Below are 21,375 nucleotides of genomic sequence, written 5' to 3'. Positions count from 1 at the left end.
ACTCAAGTACTTACTAGCCAGTCCAGTGGGAGCAGTTAGGACTTTATCTCTCCTCGCCTCTTTACTGTTTTCATTGTGGATCGTTTCCCCTTCCACAGACTTGTTTTCAGTTTCAGGAACAGCCCTCGCTTGTGTCTCTCCCAGTCCTTGGGTTGCTGTCCAGGGCGAGGCTCCTCTTTCAGCCCTTTGCTTGGTGGTCTGCCGTGGCCCCTCTTGTTCCTCCTCCGAGCTGGTTCACGTTGTCTCTGGCCACTGTTACTCATGCTCCTGGCTTCAGTCACTGCCGAACGGCTCTTGGGTCTGGAGGGTCGGCTTAGCCCTCCTGCTGGGTTTCAGGTGCAGGTGTCCAGCTGTTCGACAGGCATCTCTAATCACTTCATTTTCGACAAATACCGAATGAAGTCCTTTGTGCTTCTTTCTCAGCCTGCTCTTCCTGTATTCCCTTTCTCAGTAAATGGTCCTTGGTAGCTCAGACCGGACTCCTAAGTTACTTTTTGCTCCTTGTATTCCTTTGCATTTTCCGTGCACCCCGCCTCTGCCCCCTTCTGTTTTAGGGGGAGGCGTGATCACTGTGCCGGCCCCGGTGGGGCTTCCCAGATGGTCTCCTCCACTTTCACACCAGCATGATCTTTCTGAAACACTGTCTGATCCTTCCACATCGTCCAAGGCCTACTGGTCCCCTGAATGTTGCATCCTAATGATCTAGAGAATTTATGGGGATTGAGCTCCAGAATCAGCATTTTTAAAGGCTGGCTGGGCTATTCCCATCCCAACAAAATTTTAGGCCCGATTATAGGATAAATAAAAATACATTTGCATTTCTCAGAGGGGTGTCCCAGCCTCTCCTTTTCTCCTCTGGTTTCATCTCCAGCCTTCCTTTGCCTCATAACTTGGTCTTCAGCCTTACAGTTCCTGAACTCTTCGTACCCGCTCCCTTTCTGTGTGCTTTGGACATGCTGAATTCTCGGTCTTGAATCCCCTTTCCACCCTTAACCACATAAGCGTTTTATTTACTGTCTGATCTCCATTGAAGTGAAGCCCAACTCCTCCACGCAGTTAGGTGCAGTCCTAGCTTCTCTGAGCAGCCGTCACTCCTGTGTGTACCTCTGTGTGCTGTGTTGAAGTATTTAGCTCGTATTTTATTTCTTTACATTTTGTCTCCCCACTAAATGCGAGTGCAAGGGTCTGCTAGGACTATGCTGAGTGTGGTGCCTGACACTCAGTTTGAACAAACCTATAGTGAAGTGAATCTCAGATAAATGTATATGTATAAACATACCAGCTCAACAAAACGTGTCCACCAAAACACTGCATTGGATATCATCATAGACATTTTAAGCAATACAGAAAACATCCAGAAAAGTGAGCTACTACGACTATAACATGAGACTTTGTTTTTCTCATTATACTGTTTCTCTAACCAATGTGAAAACCTAAGGCAAAAGGCATAAGTTTAGTCAGAACTTGGAAAATTAATGTACCTTTGATTTCTAGGCTGGTGAATCAAAGACTTCTAGAAGTACAGTCACAAGTCGAAGAATTGCAAAAATCTTTACAGGATCAAGGCTCAAAGGCAGAAGATGTAAGTCTTAATATGTACCAGTGATGGTCCAACAGTTTCATAACGTTAAGAAAAGCTATAACTTTTATTTGATGGTCTATATCAAAATAATTGTAATTATAGTGGTTATAGAAAAGAAACAGTGTTTTACTAACATTCCTTATAAAAAGGACCAGACAGTACTTTATTGTCTCTTTCAGATTCATCCTGCTGGGAATTAGAAGTTCACTTGTAGTTATCAGCTGAAGAATTAATTGGGGTTTTATGGTTTTACATGTGCTCACCTCAGTATTCAGAGTATAGGTTTTTCCCTCTGGTCAAAAAAAAAAAAATGCTGATAGAAACTTAGCATGTTCAAGTAGCAATGTTTGTTGTAAAATTGATTTTAAGAAAATAATGCCTGGCTTCCCTGGTGGCGCAGTGGTTGAGAGTCCGCCTGCCGATGCAGGGGACACAGGTTCGTGCCCCAGTCCGGAAAGATCCCACATGTCACGGAGCGGCTGGGCCTGTGAGCCATGGCCACTGAGCCTGTGCGTCCGGAGGCCCGTCTGCAACAGGAGAGGCCACAACAGTGACAGGCCACAACAGTGACAGGCCCGCGTACCGCAAAAAAAAAAAGAAAATAATGCCATTTCTAAAATACTACCATCTCTAGGTTTATGAATCCCGCTTTCTCCCCCTGCCCCTCCCGCCACACAGATACACACACACACACGCACATTGTTACACACACACACACACACACACACCCCTGCCCCCGCTTGTGCGCACGCTCTCTCTCTCTCTCTCTCTCTCTCTCTCTCTCTCTCTCTCAAATATAAGCTCACTGCCCTATTTTAATATTCCCTTAGCACTCTGCCCCTCTGCCCTAGCCCTGCCTGCTTGGCGGGCACTCACCTAGAAAAGAGTAAGTGTGCCGAGGCGGGAACAGGGTCCTCCCCACCTCACCATGCTCACCGCCCCACACAGTGAGCTGGGGCAGCTCATAGTAGTCAGGCTCTGATGCAGGCGTAAATCAATCATGTTTTGCAAATCCCTTACATTTAATGAGCTTTATACATTAGAGCTGCTCCTGTAAAAGGGCTCAAAACCAGTGTGAAGAGGGGATAACAACTGAAGTTTAATCTTTGCTTCAGTCAGTTGATAACTTTTTTCCTTTTGCCAGAGTAACTCTGGCTTTTGAGTATAAACCTATTTTGTTGTTTTCATGGTTAGAGTCATTTGCGGCACTCAGCGTCAAAACTGTAGACACATCTAGTTCCGTCCAGCCTTAGTAACGTAAGAGGGTGTAAAAACAAAACAGCATATTACTTAAAACCTGAGAGTGTGAGGTATAAAAAGCTCACTGGTGACCTAATTTTATGAGTTTCTTATGCACCCATCAGGCTTATGTTGGCAGCGTGCTCTCTGAGATGATGGGCTGTAATTTATCCTCTGATGTGGTGGTAGTTCTTCTTAGATCCCCACATTGATTCCCAGTTCCTAAAATTCTCACCCAACGTTTAAACCACATCATCCCCTTATTAAAATGGGACTAGTTTCAAATACCATGGTTTACTTTCAAGCATGCCTTTATCCAGAATGCTAAATCACAAGCAAAACCACCATTCGTGTATGAAAATACTAGTAAAACTAAGAGGGTCTTAGCAGTGAACCAAAGCGGGTAACATTTCTTAGTTCAGTGAAATCACTAGGTCCCTTAAACTGAGGTAAATGTAGACTTCGTTTTGGTCTTAAAAACTTTGAGGAGACTTTCTGTTGATTTGTTATGGTAGAGGGGGGAAGGGTGTGCAGATCCTAGGAAGTAAAAATGGCGAAACATCAGTATCCACTCAACCTTAGTGTTAGACTCTAATAACCAATATACTTGCTGTTCTTACTTATATTTAAACATAAAGAAAGGTATTTATTCTGTAAAACATTTTTTACATAACCTGGTTAGATATCACTGTGGCTATCAAATCTAATTAAATATGCTGTGTCATTGCTTTAAGAGGCCATATTTCAGAAGTGAGTTCCCAGGCCTAAAAGTGCTATTTGCATAAATTAGTCAATTTATTTGACTGCTCAGATGCTGAGATTTGTTGCTCTAAATCCTTGAAAATTCTCTCAGAGCTGTGTTCTCTGTAAAGATTCAGATAGAAACTTGCCTCATTCTGAAGGCGGGCTCAGCATAATGTGGAGAAAAGTGTGATCCACGACGTGTGGTTCTTCCCACGGCAGGTGTTCAATGTTGTTGTCTCCTCTCTTTTCACCCAACCTGCAGTGTTGCTTCTCAGGAATATGTAATGCACAGAGCAGCCTGCCAAATGGAATTGATCCTCTCTAAAGAACAACGTAGTTTCTGCCCATTTCTGTTACCAAAAGCACAGTCCTTTCATGTGACCTTAAGTCACAGTAGCGTGGTTTGCACATTTTTATTATTATTTTTATGTCATTTATTTTTAGCATGGAAGCAGAAAAGCATTGTTATATCCAGGCATATGGATAATTTGAGCTAGCCACAGTGTATAAAACTCCAGAGAACAAGACAGGATGAGGAGACCATAGAAGAAAGAAAAATGTACATTTTTGAAAAAAAATGCGTGTCTTTTACTTCTGTTCATGAATTACTAAATCGTTCCTTCTATTGGCTGCTGTGTTTGCTTCATACTAATATGTCCTCTCTGTCTCTTGGCATGGTTTCTGCTCAAGGCTATTGTAAGTATGGCTTCCTATTCATTTCTATATATTGAAGAATGTTTTGATTTATACATTATCTGCCATCATAGTTGATGTGGTTGAAATTTTAAATTAACAGGAGTTTTATGCAAAAGGAATATACCAATATTACTTATAGGTTTATGCCCTTTACAATTAAGATACTTAAAGGATATCAAAAACCTAACCGGTCAGGCTAAAAGGAACTCTGCTCCTTTTTTTTCCCATCCCGCTCCTACCCCCATTGTTATAACTAGTTTGTTTTTATAAAGTATTTTGAAACTAGCTTGCTGTCACAGTCTGGCCTCCTGATGCCACATTTTATGAGTAACAGTCTTCTACTGGAGAGGCTTCACTGGAGGTGAAGACCGTGCATAGACTCCGGGGTCTGGCAGGCCTGGGTTTTAATTTGGGATCTGCCTCTGGAAAGCCCCTGAATGTCTCCCCAGCCTCACCTCCCTCAACCATGAGATGGGACTGGTGTCACTCACGGTTGTGAGGTTGACATGAGACAGTGCACGTGATAAACTTGAGTGAGTGCCTGGCATATTAACTGCTCATTACATAATCATTTTATTATATATTATCTGAGATTTTAAGATTAATTTTGCTTAGAGCCTAATCAAGACAGAAGTGCACAATTAAAGCTAAGGTGTTTTTAAAGTATTTTCATTTTACCCTCTGTACTGGAGAAGGAACGAGCAGTAATCAAAATTCAACAGGGTTGAGACTTCCCTGGTGGCACAGTGGTTGAGAGTCCACCTGCCAATGCCGGGGACACGGGTTCAAGCCCTGGTCCGGGAAGATCCCACAGGCCGCGGAGCAACTAAGCCCATGCGCCACAGCTACTGAGCCTGCGCTCTAGAGCCCGCGAGCCACAACTACTGAAGCCCACACACCTAGAGCCCATGCTCTGCAACAAGAGAAACCACCGCGATGAGAAGCCTGCGTGCAGCAACGAAGACCCAATGCAGCCAAAAATAAATAAATAAAATAAATAAATTTATTAAAAAATAAAAAGTCAACAGGGTTATCATCTTTCTCTATGTTTGGGGGAAGCAGTGGTAGAGGACATTATGGTCCACTAACCTAGCTGTAGTTGACATACTCAGCAAAAAAGTGCATTTGAATATTCCAGAGCTGTGTCAGAATGGGCTCGAATAAGCGATGACAGTAATCACTATCAAGTCAGGGGACTGAAAATGGAAGAGCCCGGTGTGACGGGTATGTTCCCCTCCGTGCTGCTCTTGACTGATTGGACAGTTTGTTTCCTAAGTCCGTATTATTTGAGTTTGGCTGAATTAATTATGTAACTGTTTATCTCAACGTAAACTGTTTCACAGAATTCATTAGTAATGTGTACCCTACAAGCGTTGAGTTTAATTATGAAACCTGGTGGTCCTGTATGGAATGCTGTTATTCTTTGTTTATTTTAGGTCAGTTCTGATCTCCTGTTTCTCAGGAGACTCTTTTTTTAAATACCCAGTCAAAGCTGCATTCTCCAGCATATTAAATGCTGTGCATATCCCATCTTTAACGTTCCTATCCTGTCACATAAACTATTTGCAACCTGTGCATATCAGAAACTTCTGATTAATTCAGTAAGTGTTTACAGAAGTTGATCCCATGATGCAAGGAAAATATAGCAGATAAAAAGTGTCTTAGGGACAGTCTATTATTATTAGAGTTCTACTTGCCTATTGCATCCAGGAATATTAGGTCTGTACGTAAGTGGCTTTTTAATTCCTTTCCCTGACTATAAATAGAGAATTCAGACATACAGTTTATGGGTATTTTATACTGATCGTTTTTATCACTTATAGGCTGCTGTCTCCCTTATCAAAGAGAAGTAAACTTGGGTATATTGTGTATTTTCAGTTCTTTGACCAGAGAACTTACAGAGGGCTCACTCAGTTATTTACTACTGTATTCTTAATTTTTTAATTAGTTTATTAGTTAAAATGTTAAGTAATAAACTATTTTTTTATTTTCCATTTTCAGTCAGTTCTTCTAAAAAAGAAGCTTGAAGAACATCTGTAAGTATAAAAGCTATTGAGGCTCACTGTTACATTGTCCAGTGAAACATCAGTGTTTTGTGTTGGGGTTACAGAGTATCTAGGCAGTGGCATGGGTGGCCCTGAAGGTATAGAAGATTATAAGGGGCATTAATAGTATCTAAAGGGTCATCATCACCCCAGGTCCTCAAATCAAAACAATTACTATGTTAGAACTGTTTTCTCAAGTGAGATTCCAGGGTTTTATCTTCACGATAGTATTTAATGATCCCAGTTAGGAGTGTGGGACCCTCTGGATCAGCAGTCAGAAATGTTTTCTATAAGGAACAGAGAATAGTTGCTTTCGGCTTTACAGACAGTGGTCTGTGTCACAACCACTTAGCTCTGAGGTTCGAGAGTGGCCACAGGCAGTATGTAAACCAGAGCTGTGACTGTCCCAACCAAGCTTTCTATGCAAGAACGGGCCGCGGGCTGAATTTTCCAGCTCTAGCGTCTGGCCAGCTGAAGCTTCCTTTTTATGTAAATGTTTTAAAGTATTATTAAGCTTATCAGTAGCAGGTTTTCAAACATTTCCTTGAATTGCAAACATACCTGAACATGACTTTTTGATCTAAAAGATTAAATTTTTAAATATTACAGTTGTTTTCTCATGAAGAAGAAACCTTCTTCCATATCTGAGGTTGACAATGTTAGGAGTGTTTTGTAATTTTTCTTGCACCCAGTAACTGCTGTAACCCTTCCTATCACTTTCTGGCAAAACTCTGTCCTTGCAGACATTGAGTGTGGGTGCCCATGGATTGCCAGCCTGGTGGAGCGTTACAGGGTTAGACTGTGGTAAACAGACATCCTGGGTACCATAGTGGCCACTGGGAAGAATTCTGTAGTCGGGCAGTTTGCTGTGTGCTATCCTAATTTCTTTCTTTCTCTTTCCTCCTTCCTTCCTTTCTTTCTTTCTTTCCTTTCTTATATGGGAAAGTGAGACGCTCCTAGGGCAAGTCTATCACTGGGCAGGTTCTTAAAATACTAGAACAGCACCTGTCACCTTCCATCCACTGTGAGGCTACCTGCAGTGAGAATTTAGTGTTGAATTCTGTCCTTTTTTCATTTCCCATCCCTTAATTGCAGAAAATAGAATACCTGTGGTTTCATAAAACTACTGTCTGACCATTATTCTGTGTTCATTTACATGGTAAAAATCTTCATCAAAAAGAATTTATTAGTGAAGATGAGGCCTGTATTAGTTTCCTGTGGTTGCCATAAAAAATTACCACAAACTGCAAGGCTAAAAACAACAGAAATTTATTCTCTAACAGTTCTTGAGGCTAGAAGTCTGAAATCAGGGTATCAGCAGGATTGGTTCTTTCTAGAAGTTCTAATGGAGAATCTGTTCCATGTACCCCTCTACTAGCTTCTGGTGGCTGCCAGCAACCCTTGGTGTTCCTTGGTGTATAGATGCAACCTCTCTCTCCATCTTCACATGGCCTTCTTATAAGGACACCAGTAATTGGATTAGGGCCCACCCTGATCCAGTATGACCTCATCTTAACTAAGTACATCTGCAAAGACCCTATTTCCAGATAGTGTCACATTCACAGGTTCTGGGATTTAGGACCTCACCATATCTTTTTCAGAGACACAGTTCAGCCTGCCACAGAGCCCACAGACATCTCAAAAGATGAATGACCGTGCAGATTTAACACTACAACAAGACTATTTTACACACAACAAATTGGTAAAATTTAAGAATCAGACATACCAAGTATTGCCAGAGATGTTGAGTGCTGGTAACTCTCATCCACTGCTGGTAGGGATATACATCAGTTTATTCAGTAAACTGCAACATGCATATATTCTGTGACACATTGATTCTACGTTTCTGTGTATACCCTAGATTCCTAGAGATGCTGTGGTCCATGTTTACCAGGAGACATTTAGAAGAAAGTGTGGAAGAACATTGGGGTTTTGGGGGTTTTTTTGGTCAGTTTCAAACATTTGTTTTTAAAAAGTGACTATAAGGTGGTTTATTTAGTTATTATTCATTTCCCTCCGATGACTTTTTGTTGTTGTCGTAGGCGGTGGTTGTGTGCATTGTAGGATATTCAGCAGTGTCTCTTTCCTCTCCCCACTAGAAGCCAGTAACACCCTCCTAAGTTGTGACAATCAAAATTATCTCTAGACAGCCCCAAGAGGGCAAAATTGTCCCCAGTTGAAAAGCTCTGTACTTCGAGGTCCCTACCAAATGTCTCGGTTTCAGTGAGAGCACAACTCTGACTAGTTGGAACTCTAATGTGTGGACTTTCGGGATTTTTCCCTCTCAGCGCCCCAGTAATTTTTCATTCTTCTGTAGTTGTCCCTTGACACACCTCATGGTGTCCATTCCTAGAAACGTGCAAGTTAGTATTAATCCAAACACTTAAGCGCACCCATATGCCAATTTATGGTGAGCTTTTCTTACATAGCTCTTTCATCTCTTACTCTGTGCTCCAAAAATTCTAGCCGCATCTGCCTCCCCATGTTCTTGTCTCTTTGTCCTCAGCTCAGGGGGATGGGCACACCCTTCCTGTGATCTCCTCCTGACTGCAGACAGAAAGCCAGAGAGATCATAGGGGTTCCCACTGGGGTTCCCACTCTTGTTTTCTTTCTCTGAGAATCAGAATCTTGTACTGCCTACTGTCCACTTTCTGAAACAGTTGTTTTACATAGTTTGCCCAGCTTCCTACTTGTTACTAGCAGGAGAGCAAGTCCAGTAACAGTTATCCATCCCTTCATGGCCAGAAGTAGAAACAACATAGGAGCTCAAGAACACTGGGTAATGTCTGGACACACTCCTCTCCTCACAAGTTGTGTATTTAACAAGAAAGAACATTGTTTTTAATCACAGAAAAGCAGAAACAATACAAATATCACCAACTGTAGAATGATAAATAGATTGAGATATATTCAAACAATAGAACACTGTACAGCAATAAAAAGGTATAAACCAGGGCTAACACATGAACATAAATGAATCTCAAGAACAGAGTGTTAGGTAAAAAGTGGAGGTCACAGAACAGTACATACAGTATGATTAATGTGTAAAGTAAAAATAGGGCAAAATTAAGCAATGTAGTGTTCAGGAATATACACAGAGGCCCATCACAAAAATCATGAGAATGGTTAAAATTCTTGATTTTGGTTACCACTGGGAAAGAGATAGGAACACATGGGATTTTTAAGGTTCTGGGATAATTTTTATTTCTTAACCTTTTTCTTCACTGGGCTTCGTTTTTCTTATTTAAACTGTATATATTTATTTTGTGTAACATATGTCTGCGCGCGTGTGTGTGTGTGTGTGTGTATACCCTCAACAAAGATTTATTAAAGTATTATGCATAGAAAAGACCAGAAATAGACATAACAACGTACTCTATTTTTTTCTTCGTGTTTTTCTGTATCTTTCAATTTTTGCAGCCTTTTTTCTCTCTCATATTACAGAGTGCTGCACTAAATAGTATAGAGAATTACACATTATGTAAATACTAGGAAAAAACTTCTGTTCATTCATCCTTTTACTTTTATATTGGAATATACCTTACAATAAAGTATACAAATCCTGAGTTCCTAGGTCTACAGCTTGATGAATGTTTTCCTACATAGGCAGGTAGCCCAGATCAATATATAGCATGTTTCCAGCAACACCCCAGGATTCTTTATTCTCTCTTTTAATTAATTGATTACATCCCCAGACTAGCCACTGCTGATCTCTTATCACCCTTTGTTAGTTTTGCCACTTTCTGAACTTCATATAAAAAAAATCATATAGTATTATCCTTTTGTGTCTGACTTTATTCAACATTATTCTATGATATTTCTCCACATGGGCGCATGTACCATTAATTTATTCTTTTTTATTGGCGGGTACTGTTCTTTCTGTTCTTATTTTAGGAGCTTCAATTTTTTTGCAACAAGAGTTTTGCATTATAAAACCTCAGCAAAGTTTTAAATTTAATTTTTACAATATCCTTATTCCTAGAAACAATAAAGATCACTAAGTTATTTCTAACCTCTTGTGCAGGTTTATATAAAAGAATGACTACTATTTCAAACTTTGTCTCTATTTTTTAGTCATTTAGAAAATATGTTTATGTTGGATTAGTCTTTTCATCTTTGTTTCATAGCACTTGTGTGCTATGCTAGTGTATCCCATAAAGAAAGAATTTATATCTTTCATTTCAAGTGAAAAAATGCAAAACAGTAGTAGGTAAGAGTGTTAACATCTTTTGTTACAGAGAGAAGCTGCATGAGGCCAATAATGAGCTGCAGAAGAAGAGAGCCATCATCGAGGACCTTGAGCCGAGATTTAACAACAGCTGTGAGTTTTCCCAATTAGCGTAGTTTTCAGTCGGTTAGCGCTAGTGATGAGTTTAAATAAAATTTGTTTTTTTAAGAAATAGGCCCTATTATATTTTCTAGCAATTAAGGAATTTGCCCTGTTCACAGAAAGAGTATACACACACACACACACATGATCATCTTTACAGTATTTCTTAAATTTCTAATTTAGTTGTGAGTTTTTCCTTAACTATGGACGCTAATGCATATTTTATGAAATTTTTTTCACAGTGTCATTAAGTCAGCCTGACTTTTCCTTTGGTTGATATTTACACCCGTTTGTAGCTTGACTTTATTAATTCTTCTCTGTGGATGTGGGAGCAGGACACAGACTTTTACTTTTTTAGTATTGTGGTGAAATACACATAATATAAAAATGACCATTTTAACCATTTTTAAGTATTGGGTTGGCCAAAAAGTTCGTTCGGGTTTTTCCGTGAGTTGGGATGAAAATCCCTAACAAATTTTTTGGCCAGTCCATTGTATATAGTTCAGTGACATATTAAGTACTTTCACACTGTTGTACAGCCACTGTCCATCTCCCGAACGTTTTCATCTTCCCAAACTGAAACTCTCTACCTGTTAACCACTCCCCTCCTCCCCTCTTCCCAGCCCCTGGTAGCCTCTGTTCTGCTTTCTGTCCCTATGCACTTGACTCTTCTAGGTAGTTCATATAAGTGGAATCATACAATATTTGTCCTTTTGTGTCCGGCTTCTTTCACTTCACATAATGGCTTTCATTTTCACTTAGTATAATGTCTCCATATTGTAGCGTGTATCAGAATGGAGGCTGAATAATCAACTGTTTGTGTAAATAGACCACATTTTGTTTATCCCTTCAGCCATCCATGAATACTTTTTAATTTGTGCACTTCCGTAGTGTAGTTTTTGTTTATTTCTAAGAAGAGCTTTTTGTTTAAAAAAATTGTGAATTTAAAAAAATAAAATTATATATAAGTATAGACAAAACAGTCTCTCAAAGCTGTTTACTATTTTGTCAGTTGAAATATTTTCAAGTTGTTAGGTCTAAAAATTTTTTAATTTTTTACTGTCTCACCGATAGCCTTAAAAATTGAAGAATTACAAGAAGCTTTACGGAAGAAAGAAGAGGAAATGAAGCAAATGGAAGAAAGATATAAAAAATACTTAGAGAAAGCCAAAAGTGTAAGTGTGAGTCTGTGGGCCTCTCACTGCACTTTCTCATTGTGTTTCGCTGATGTTTCAAAATACAGTACCTGAACGGTGACCCCTCACACAGAAGGACACGAGGAGTCTTTCGACAAAAAGAGCAAGAGGCCGTGATCAAAACAGGTCGCCCCAGCCCCAGGTTACTTACTCGTTACCAAGAGGGAATCACCTTTCTATGTAGGAAATGAGTGGCAGCCCCACCTTGCCTAATTATCAAAATCGGCTGTGCCCGGCGGGAGGGCCCGCCTCTGTCTCCAGATGAGCCTTGCTGTCGGCAGTGCTCAGGGCTTCTGGCCTAGCTCCAGTTCCCAGGGAAAAGGAGGTTACTGGAGCAAGTTAAGTAACACCTTCAGGAAGGCATCAGATAAATCCAGACTTTGGGATGAGAATCCACATTATGAAAGCAGAAATAGGCACTGGAGCATCATGGAACACCAGAAGCTGTTCTCCTGTAAAGGAGCCCAAAGGGACCTCCCTGCCAAATGCAGCGATCCTGGATTGGGGACACCTGTGGAAATGTGGATTTGGGCTGAATCGTGATGACTTATAGAGAGGTTCACTTTCTTACAGATGTTGTGGGAGGATGTCCTTAGTCTAAGGAGATGCGTGTTGAAGTGCTTGAGGGTCACGTGACATGAGAGAAAGGTGGCAGTGCTGCAGTTGGTCAATCCGGGTTAAAGGAAATGGGTTTTTATTGTTCTGCTCTTTCAAGTTTTCTGTGGGGTTGATCATTTTTGATAGTAAAACTGCTGAGCCAAAAAGCAAAGACCCTTCCCAGAAGCCCTCTGGTGGGCCAGCTAGAATTGTGTCACCAGGCTGTGTGTAAACCCAGCGTCTGGCAAAGGAGAAGGACCACAGAGGCAGCCTTGTGGACCACTGGGACCCGCTCCATCCTCACACATCTGGTCAGAGGCAGAGGCCCCTGAACCAAGTCAGAGGAACGGAAAAGGGAAGCTTGCTGTCAGTAGTGTCTGCTGTAGGGTGATTAATTTCAAGCCAGAATTACTTCTTATCACTGACTCTTTCACATAATTTTAAATTTTTATATAATTAAAAATTGTAACAACTGGATATCATTTTATACATTCAGATTTTAAAGTGTCCATGTAAGATAACTTTTGAGTCTCATAAGGTTTATCTTTTTTTTTAATGACTGCTTCCTTAGATATTACACTCCTTGGGTTTGAGACTTTTAAAGTTTTTCTTTTATTACTTTTTGCAGGTTATCCGTACTTTAGATCCTAAACAAAATCAAGGAGCAGCACCAGAAATACAAGCTCTTAAAAATCAGCTCCACGAACGGGATCGGCAATTCCATTCATTGGAGGTAGTTTACTGTAATATGATAAGACATTTGATTTTTTAATTTTCGATTCTAGAAGCCTTGCTATGCACAGTGGTCCCTCAACATCCACGAGTCACAGTTACCAAAATCCATGGATGCGCAAGTCCCTCGTAGAAAGTAGTGAATGTGGTTATTTGCATAAAATCTAAGCCCACCATCCATGTGCTTTAAACCATCTCTAGATTACTTATAATACCTAATGCAATGTAAATGCTATGTAAATAGTTGCCTATGGGGATTTCCCTGGTGGCGCAGTGGTTAAGAATCCGCCTGCCAATTCAGGGGACATGGGTTCGAGCCCTGGTCCGGGAAGATTCCCACATGTTGCAGAGCAACTAAGCCTGTGCACCACAACTACTGAACCTGCGCTCTAGAGCCCGCACGCCTAGAGCCCGTGCTGCACAACAAGAGAAGCCACCGCAATGAGAAGCCAACGCTCCGCAATGAAGAGTAGCCCCGGCTCACCGCAACTAGAGAAAGCCCACGCATAGCAACGAAAACCCAACGCAACCAAAAATAATTAATTAATTAATTAAAAAAAAAAAGATATCCATACTTTAAAAAAAAAACAGTTGCCTATGCATGGCAAATTCAAGTTTTGGTTTTTGGAACTTCCTGGTTGTTTTGTTTGTTTGGTTGTTTTTTTTTTTTTTTTAACCATTTTCGATCTGGGGTTGGTTGAATCCATGGATGTGAAACCCATGGATATAGAGAGCTGACTATAGAGTTGTGCCCGTGAACTTAGATAGTTTATTGTGAGTATTTTATTTATGTTGAATTGTTTTTCATCTTAACATGCTTACATGTGCTTGCTTTTTAGAAAGAATATGAAAAAACAAAGAGTCAAAGAGAGATGGAGGAGAAATATATTGTTAGTGCCTGGTACAATATGGTAAGAAAATAACACGTCAAAACATATTACAAAATTCAGTGAATATGTATCATTTATTATACTCCCTTTACTGTAGAATTAATTCTACCAAATGAATCTGAAAGTAATTACTGTCCTAACACACACTAACAAAACCCTAATGCTGATCGTAGGGCCAAACAACAGATACAGGAACCACCGTAAACGGGACTAGAACATTGTGGATACATCATTATCCCTGTCCTAGAGGATAGAAAGATTTCTGTCTCTCAGGACCATTTTATTCTCGGGTGGTAGGGACTTTAATAATATCTAAACACAGATACAGTAGCTTTTGTTTTGTGGTACTATTTCAGTGCCTTTGCAGGAGCGGTACTTGTAATGAAAATAGTTTAACTGTCTCTCAGGTTTTGGTAAATGTTCACAGTCTTAGACCCTGAACAGCTGAAGGTTTTGAAATTGAATTTTACAACAAAAAATCTTAAACGTATTGCAGGGGAAAATAAATGCTTATCAGCATTTTGGGCTTCAGTAAGACTTTTCTGGATATGGAGAGCTATGGATTTTGAAGAATGCTGTACTTTTTCAATATTTTTTTTCTTAGACCTTTTCTTCTTTTTCTGCTTTGTTCTTCTTCCCAATAAGACCACTCCGCCTTTTCTAAGCGTTAGCTGCCTGAGATAGGAAGTTGGACCAGATTCCTTTCATCATACCCCTCTGACCCTGTAGTTGTGTTACTGGCACAGTACCGTTTTACAATTACAATTGTAAATTGTACCATTTTACCGTTATAATTGATACTGTGTCTGAAGGGTTCATGTCCCAGGTCTCCTAATAATGTGATTTGAACTTTGTCAAAATTTCATACAGTTTTATGACATGTCCACATTTATATTTGCCCTGGTACTACATATTTAAGATTTTTATCACAATTTTAAAAAACAAAAAAGGAAATCATACTGGGTTTACATTACCATTACTGTTAACAAATATAGATTAATTGAAAATTAAAATGTAAAAAATAAGAAAAACCTGTGTTTAAGGAAGGTCTCTGGGAACTAGTCCTGACTTCACCCACATTGTTTTCTCTTCGTCCTCCTTCAAGGTTAATGTTAGCAATCTGGGAGCTCTGCCCCTCAGTCCGTATTAGTGATTTCATATACCTGATTGATTTTTATGACTTCACATATTGTGTTTCGTATGGAACAAAACTGATTTATTCTGTGACATGGTATTAAAGAAGAATCTTAGTTTTCAGCTCTGCGGAGAGTGAAGGAATAACTCCCAGTAGGATCACACAAGTTATGTTCAGATAGGGTAACCGGTAACAGCTTCATACATACATTCAGAAAGTTCTGCATCCCAGACAACCGAACTGGAAGTGAGGATGGTGAGTGCTGGGAAAAGGTATTAAGTATCTCAGGGAATGGCCGCATGATGGATACTGAGATCTTGAAGGGGAGTCTAGAATTTGAATAAGTTGTTTAGAATGTGAAAGTTAAAAAGGTATATTTGAAATAAAATATAATTGTTAATTTATGTAGCCAAATTAACAGATATTACCAATAGATATTTGTCCATTTTATTCAGATCCTTAAATGCTTTAATTCCAAACTGAGTAAAAAGCACATCCTGGGTTTTCTCATGGGGAGAGTGGAGAATGTTGTGCATTGGGGTCTGTTTGAAACGCAGAGCCATGACCCCAGTTTCCCTGGAGGTGACGGGAGTTGGGAGGTTTGTCTTGCCTTCTGCCTTCTGCGCGGGTTTGCCCAGCGCCTCTGGCGCCTGCCCCGCCTCTCTCCCGGCTCTGTTTCTCCTCCTTCCCTGTTGCCGGCGTCCGCTTCCTCCCGTCATCTCGCTTCCAATCACCGGTGAGACAAAGCTGCCGCTCCCAGTTCTTCCTGCTTCTCTGGCCAGGGTTCTTCGCTAGCTTATTAAATGAGAACCGAAACCCTTTTTTCCGGATCTACTCGGGGTCCTCACTGTTTACTCCTCCGCGTTTAGAGAGCGCCGCAGGTTCTCCCTCCCGTTCAGGTGCCCTGGGCCCGGCAGGTGGGCTCGTCCCCCTTCTAAGCGGGTAGGCCTCCTTCTCCAATCCTCGGGAAGGACCCCTGCGCTCCTTGGGCCCGCTGTGTGGGCCAGCCGTCAGGAACTTCCCTTAACAAGTGTGCCTGTGAAGAAAAGCAGCGTGGTGGTATGTATTATACCTGGTGTGACTTTCCACCCTAAGAAAGAACAAGTGCTTTTGTGGTTTTCTATTCTAACTAAACCCTCTGATTTCCATATCCCCACGTGAATCAACTGCTACCAATCAATTGCCCTTTTTTTCTTGGAAAATCACTTTATGCATTTGATTCGAAAGGGACGTATGTATGATTGAGTATGGATGATGCATTCCAAAGATCCATCTCTATTATAATCTATTGTTTGGGTTATTGTAAATTCAGAAAATTAAGCCTTAATTTTAACAAAAGATTTGTACCTAATTGTTGGAACTTAAATGTCTCTAAGATTTTAATCTATCACGAGCAGAGTTAATGTTCCTAATTGTGCCTTATGTCGTCAGGTAACAAATTCTGCGCGATGAAATTTTCTTTTGTGAGAGTGTGTTCCATTATCTTTTCACTGATTACTTTTTTTCCGTGTTACGTAGGGAATGACTCTGCATAAAAAGGCGGCAGAAGACAGACTTGCTAGTACAGGTTCGGGGCAGTCATTCCTGGCGAGGCAGAGACAAGCCACCAGCACGAGAAGGTCTTACCCGGGCCACGTCCAGCCAGCCACAGCAAGGTAGACAAGTCCTGCCATTAGAATAAAAAACACCCCGCATTCAAAGCATACTTCTGTTACATATAACATTTCAGAAAATTCAGCCAGCTTATATTTTGTCTGTATTTCATGTATTTAATTGTTTCTTATTTGAGGACTTTCTCTCTTCTGTATCTATAATGTTTTAGTTTCTTGGTCCTTTATTTTGTAGTCCTTTTGGTTCCTTTTAATGTGCCAAAAAATTTTTTAATGCCCAATTAAAAGTGTTGTATATTAGTGTAGTACTTTTCTTTGTATGAAAATGTCCTTTCCCCAATGGTGTAGGCTTTGTAATGAATTAGATTTTCTGCCAATAATTGATATACAATTTATATTCTTTATTGTGCCTCTGTGTTACCATGCTTTCTAAGAATGTCTTTGTTTAAAGGGAATTAATCTTTTTATGATGTATTAATCTGTGTTTTCAATTGTTTTTCAAATGCACTTCAAATAACTTGCATACTTACTATGTAAAATGGTTGGCAAGTGCACTTTTTGCAAAGACATAAATACATTGGCAGAGGTGCTAATCAGATCTTACCTAAGGCACCTGATAGAACTATTTAGAGGGAAAAACTGAGTTTTCACATTGTTTTATAGGAAATTAAATTTGTCCAAAGATTTGGAAACTATTTTTAAAACATAAATAGAATTTCATTATTTCCTACTATCTTATTTGCTGGCAGAAGTGAATGCACTGGTTAGGTTATTTGGGGAGAAGTTACAGAAGAAAAAAAATCAGGAAGTTTGTTCATTTTTCTTCTTTTTTTGGAATATCACAGTAACTGAGGATCAGATTCTAGCAATGGGCTGACATTTCGTTGCAACTGCCCTCCACATATAAAAGTATATAAAAGATGTATTTTTTATATACTTATGAGTCATAGGTGGCCTTACCTTTGGGGTAATTTCCTTGTTGACTTGCACCTCATTTGTCTTACTTATTCCTTAACATAAAACCTGCTATTTCTCAATAATTCCTAATACTTAACATCTTAGTATCAGTCGTTAGGATCAATAAGTGACTTTTTGTGTCTGATGTTATGACAGGTGGCTGTCATATTTTTTCTTAATTCTATGTACTAGTCTAAGGGTTTGCTACTGAGTAGATTCTCTTGGGTATTTGGTTGCCCCAAAGTGCTTACATTTGTTGACAGATTATAAACTATGTTTTTTTACATTGATGAATGGCTGTCAAGTAATAATGATTGTAAAGCACTTTGACTATATAAGGTGCTATATAAATGCAAAATGTCATTCATTTGAACATGAAATGTCTCTGCCTAACTTTCCATATTGGCCCCAAATTATATTTCAGTTCCCCTCCAGCCTTTTTCTTGCACCATAGCCCATAGCCCAGTAAAGCAAAAATTTACTGAAACTAGGTCGATTATTTGTTTTCGGTTTTGGATAGGTCACCTATTAAGAAGATTTTATTTCATATACTTGCTATTTAGAAGTTCAGGTTTCATTTAGTTTTGTGTATTAAATACAAATGAGCAACTTTAAATCAAGCTAAACATAATCAAGAATTTTCAGAAACTATATTCCAGTGTTTGATTTTAAATCCTTATTTCCTTTTTTTTTATAAGAAATTGACCTAAAGACTATTTTAGGTGTTTTCATTTGTCCTCAGAAACTGTACTTGAAGAAAGGTATTAGAATATACACAGAAATGACTCCATGCATTGTGCTAATTTTTTACATTAAGTACAGAAGTCTGAGCTCAGTGTGAGTGCTTCTGCCTGGTAAGAAGAAAAGCAGGAAGACTTAGTAGTAATGGAGAGAACCAGCGAGTGGAATGCATCGTGGGGTTTCAGGAGGGCAAGCAGACCTAATCAACATAGAAAGTTTTGACAATGAAAGATTAAAAATGATTTAAGATGGGTAACCCTCCCCCACCTCCACCCTTCCCCGTCCCTTTATTTCACAAATCAGAGTAAGGATCCAACAGTTTTAAAACAGGGCATGAACACTCACCTTGGTAAAATTAAAATTATTGGGAAATATAGCTGCAAAATAAGATAGATGAAAATCAGAGTCCATGAGCTGTTTGTTAAATGGATTATATCCCATGAGAGGAGAGGTTTTAATTTTAGTTCTCTATTTACTGTCCCAGTCCTGGTCTCCTACCCACCCCCCTGCTCAGATATGTTTCTCTAAATGGGAGAGGAAAGTGCCAAGCTTTTAGAAGGAAGTTTTCCGTCTTATTTTTCTTCAGCATGCCATTATTTTGGTGCTTATGTTCGTAAGTTTCACTCACCTTTACAGTATGTTTAAATTTTAGTATATTGCTTTCGTTCCATAGCAGAAACTTTATTTCTAAACATTCTGTGATGTTTTCTTAAAAGTCAGGAATAGAACTTTGCTGTCCCAGTGAGGACCCCATTTCCTTTGCTCAGCTTTGGACAGGATTTTTACATTTCTCTTTCTCTGGCGATGACGCTGGGCACACTGTGGAGTCAGCACAGAGTTAGTGCGCTAAGGTTGGGGTTGAGCCATCACCCCCTGTCTGAGTTCTTGTGAACAAAAAGCTTATTTTCTGTTTTCCCTCTAACCAGGGTGAGAAAATACAGAGTTAATAACTAAAGACTACAAAAGCATGAAATTTATATTCTGCAGTGTGTATTTAAGAAGTTTGTAAAGGGGAAAAAAAAATCCAGCAAATATGCTTACCGCATCTTAAAAAGAGAGTAAATAATACAGCTGTACGTATCTTTAAAAAACTTGCAGAAACCCGATCATACCTTTTTTAGTATTTGTCTGATTATTTAATAATAACCAAGAAAAAGAAGTACCAAAACAAAGGCTCCATTTTCTAAAATTGATCAGCATTGAATTATTTCTGTTTGATGGCCCAGCCTGGTAAAATTGGCTAACGAGATGATTCATTATAATAAGGATAATACTGTCCACTGTTATTTTGTTGCGGTCTTACTGGTTTGTCTGTATGATAAAAGCTCAATTGTACAAACTTGAGCTAAATGTTTCCAGTCAGAAACATCAGCCCATATATATCAGCAGTCTTCAGCAAGGCATGAAAACCGGTGCTGTGCAAACAAACCAGCAGTAAGCGATTGTGAGGGGAAGGAGGATTTAGGTTGAAGAAAAGGTACATTTTATTTTTGAGCTATTTTACTCACACTTCCTTTTCAACTGCAGTTTTATTTATTCATATCTAATGATATGAAATATTTTGTAGCGTCTCTTGTGCTCCGACAAGCATTCATCTTTTAAAGATAACACCGTGTTGAAAACTTGAAAATCTTTATTCTGATATAAGAATCTACTTGAAATAAAATTCTAAATTTTTGAATTTATCCTAGCTCCCTGCATTTAATCTCCAGTGGTCCAGATCTCAGACTCCAGAAGTGTTACACTTTTCCCCAGTTGGAACACATGAGGTTTATCTGAAAAAGCATCCACAACCCACAGATAGTGTAAACCTAGTTAGTTTACAGCTACTGGGATAAGAACCTGTGATCCTAAAGGGAGAGGAAGGTGCTTGGCATCTTGCTTTTTGCTAGGGGCAGAATAACAACATGCTTCTTGTTGTCTGTTCATTAAACTATGGGAGCATGTTTTGACTTTTTATCCTTATATTACAAAGTGACTCTTGGCCTAGAAATGGCTGTCGAACTGATGCAGGATTGTACTCCTTAACAGTGAGTAGGAGTCCTACCCTTACAGGGTAGGAAGGACTGAACAGAACAAAATAAGATGGGATCTCAGAATCTTTGAAAATTACTTTAGCATGTTTTAAAATTTTTCCCTTTTTATATGTTAAAAGGGTTTTTCCGTTCAATAATGATAATCTCTTTTCCTATAGTCCCAACTGTCAAAATGGCAGCTTATTTTAGTAGATGTGCAACCCAGTTTCACTACATTTAGAAAGCAATTTCAGAGTTAATTCTTTGTAACTATAATGATTCGAATATTTTGTATCATGAAGTTTTTATATGAGGGAGGCCATTCTCAATGTATCTGTCATCCAGTTTTTTACTTTGTATAAAGCATATTTAAATAATAATTGGTATATGTTTATTTTATGGAAAAATTTGAAAATATTTTAGTGTCCAATTTAAGCAAGATAATTTTATTGTTCTAAAGTTGTGCAATAAATACTGTTTCTTTCTCAGAAGCCTAAAAAACATAAAATAATTTGCTACCGAAACAGCTGATTTCTGCCCCTCCCCATCCCCCTAAATCACAGAAGTATCAATATTTATCTCCCTTTTTATAAAATGAAGGACAGCACAAATATGATGACATCCATCTCTTTTAAATCACTGATTATGTTCTTGGAAAATACGTACTCATAATTTTGTTTTTAAACAGCCTTTTATCAATCCAATTCCCATGTATTTATAAATATAAAAACTTTAAAACTTATATTTAATGTTATCTTGAAGTATGCTTGAATTCTTCACACTGCACTTAAAATGATAGAGAAAGGGACATTAGTTTATTTGAGAAATAAGAGACCCGAAGCTAATTATGGCAAGTATGTGAGTTT

At 39.1% G+C, this 21,375-nt stretch overlaps 1 protein-coding gene across 1 annotated transcript in view; it reads left to right on the top strand.

The window, feature by feature from the left end:
• Nucleotides 1-17,336, top strand: part of HOOK3 (hook microtubule tethering protein 3) — a 101,991-nt gene extending 84,655 nt beyond the window's left edge. The window contains exons 16-22 of the mRNA XM_065899914.1: nt 1,495-1,582; nt 6,263-6,297; nt 10,545-10,627; nt 11,711-11,811; nt 13,058-13,162; nt 14,001-14,072; nt 16,705-17,336. Coding sequence (XP_065755986.1) covers nt 1,495-1,582; nt 6,263-6,297; nt 10,545-10,627; nt 11,711-11,811; nt 13,058-13,162; nt 14,001-14,072; nt 16,705-16,845 — 625 coding nt within the window. The 3' untranslated portion in view covers nt 16,846-17,336. The remainder of the gene's footprint in view (nt 1-1,494; nt 1,583-6,262; nt 6,298-10,544; nt 10,628-11,710; nt 11,812-13,057; nt 13,163-14,000; nt 14,073-16,704) is intronic.
• The last annotated feature ends 4,039 nt before the right edge of the window (nt 17,337-21,375 follow it).

This window comes from Phocoena phocoena, chromosome 21 (assembly GCF_963924675.1).
Source record: "Phocoena phocoena chromosome 21, mPhoPho1.1, whole genome shotgun sequence".
Lineage (NCBI taxonomy): Eukaryota > Metazoa > Chordata > Mammalia > Artiodactyla > Phocoenidae > Phocoena > Phocoena phocoena.
Note: the sequence above shows the minus strand (reverse complement) of the source record. Positions and strands in the feature narration are given on the sequence as shown.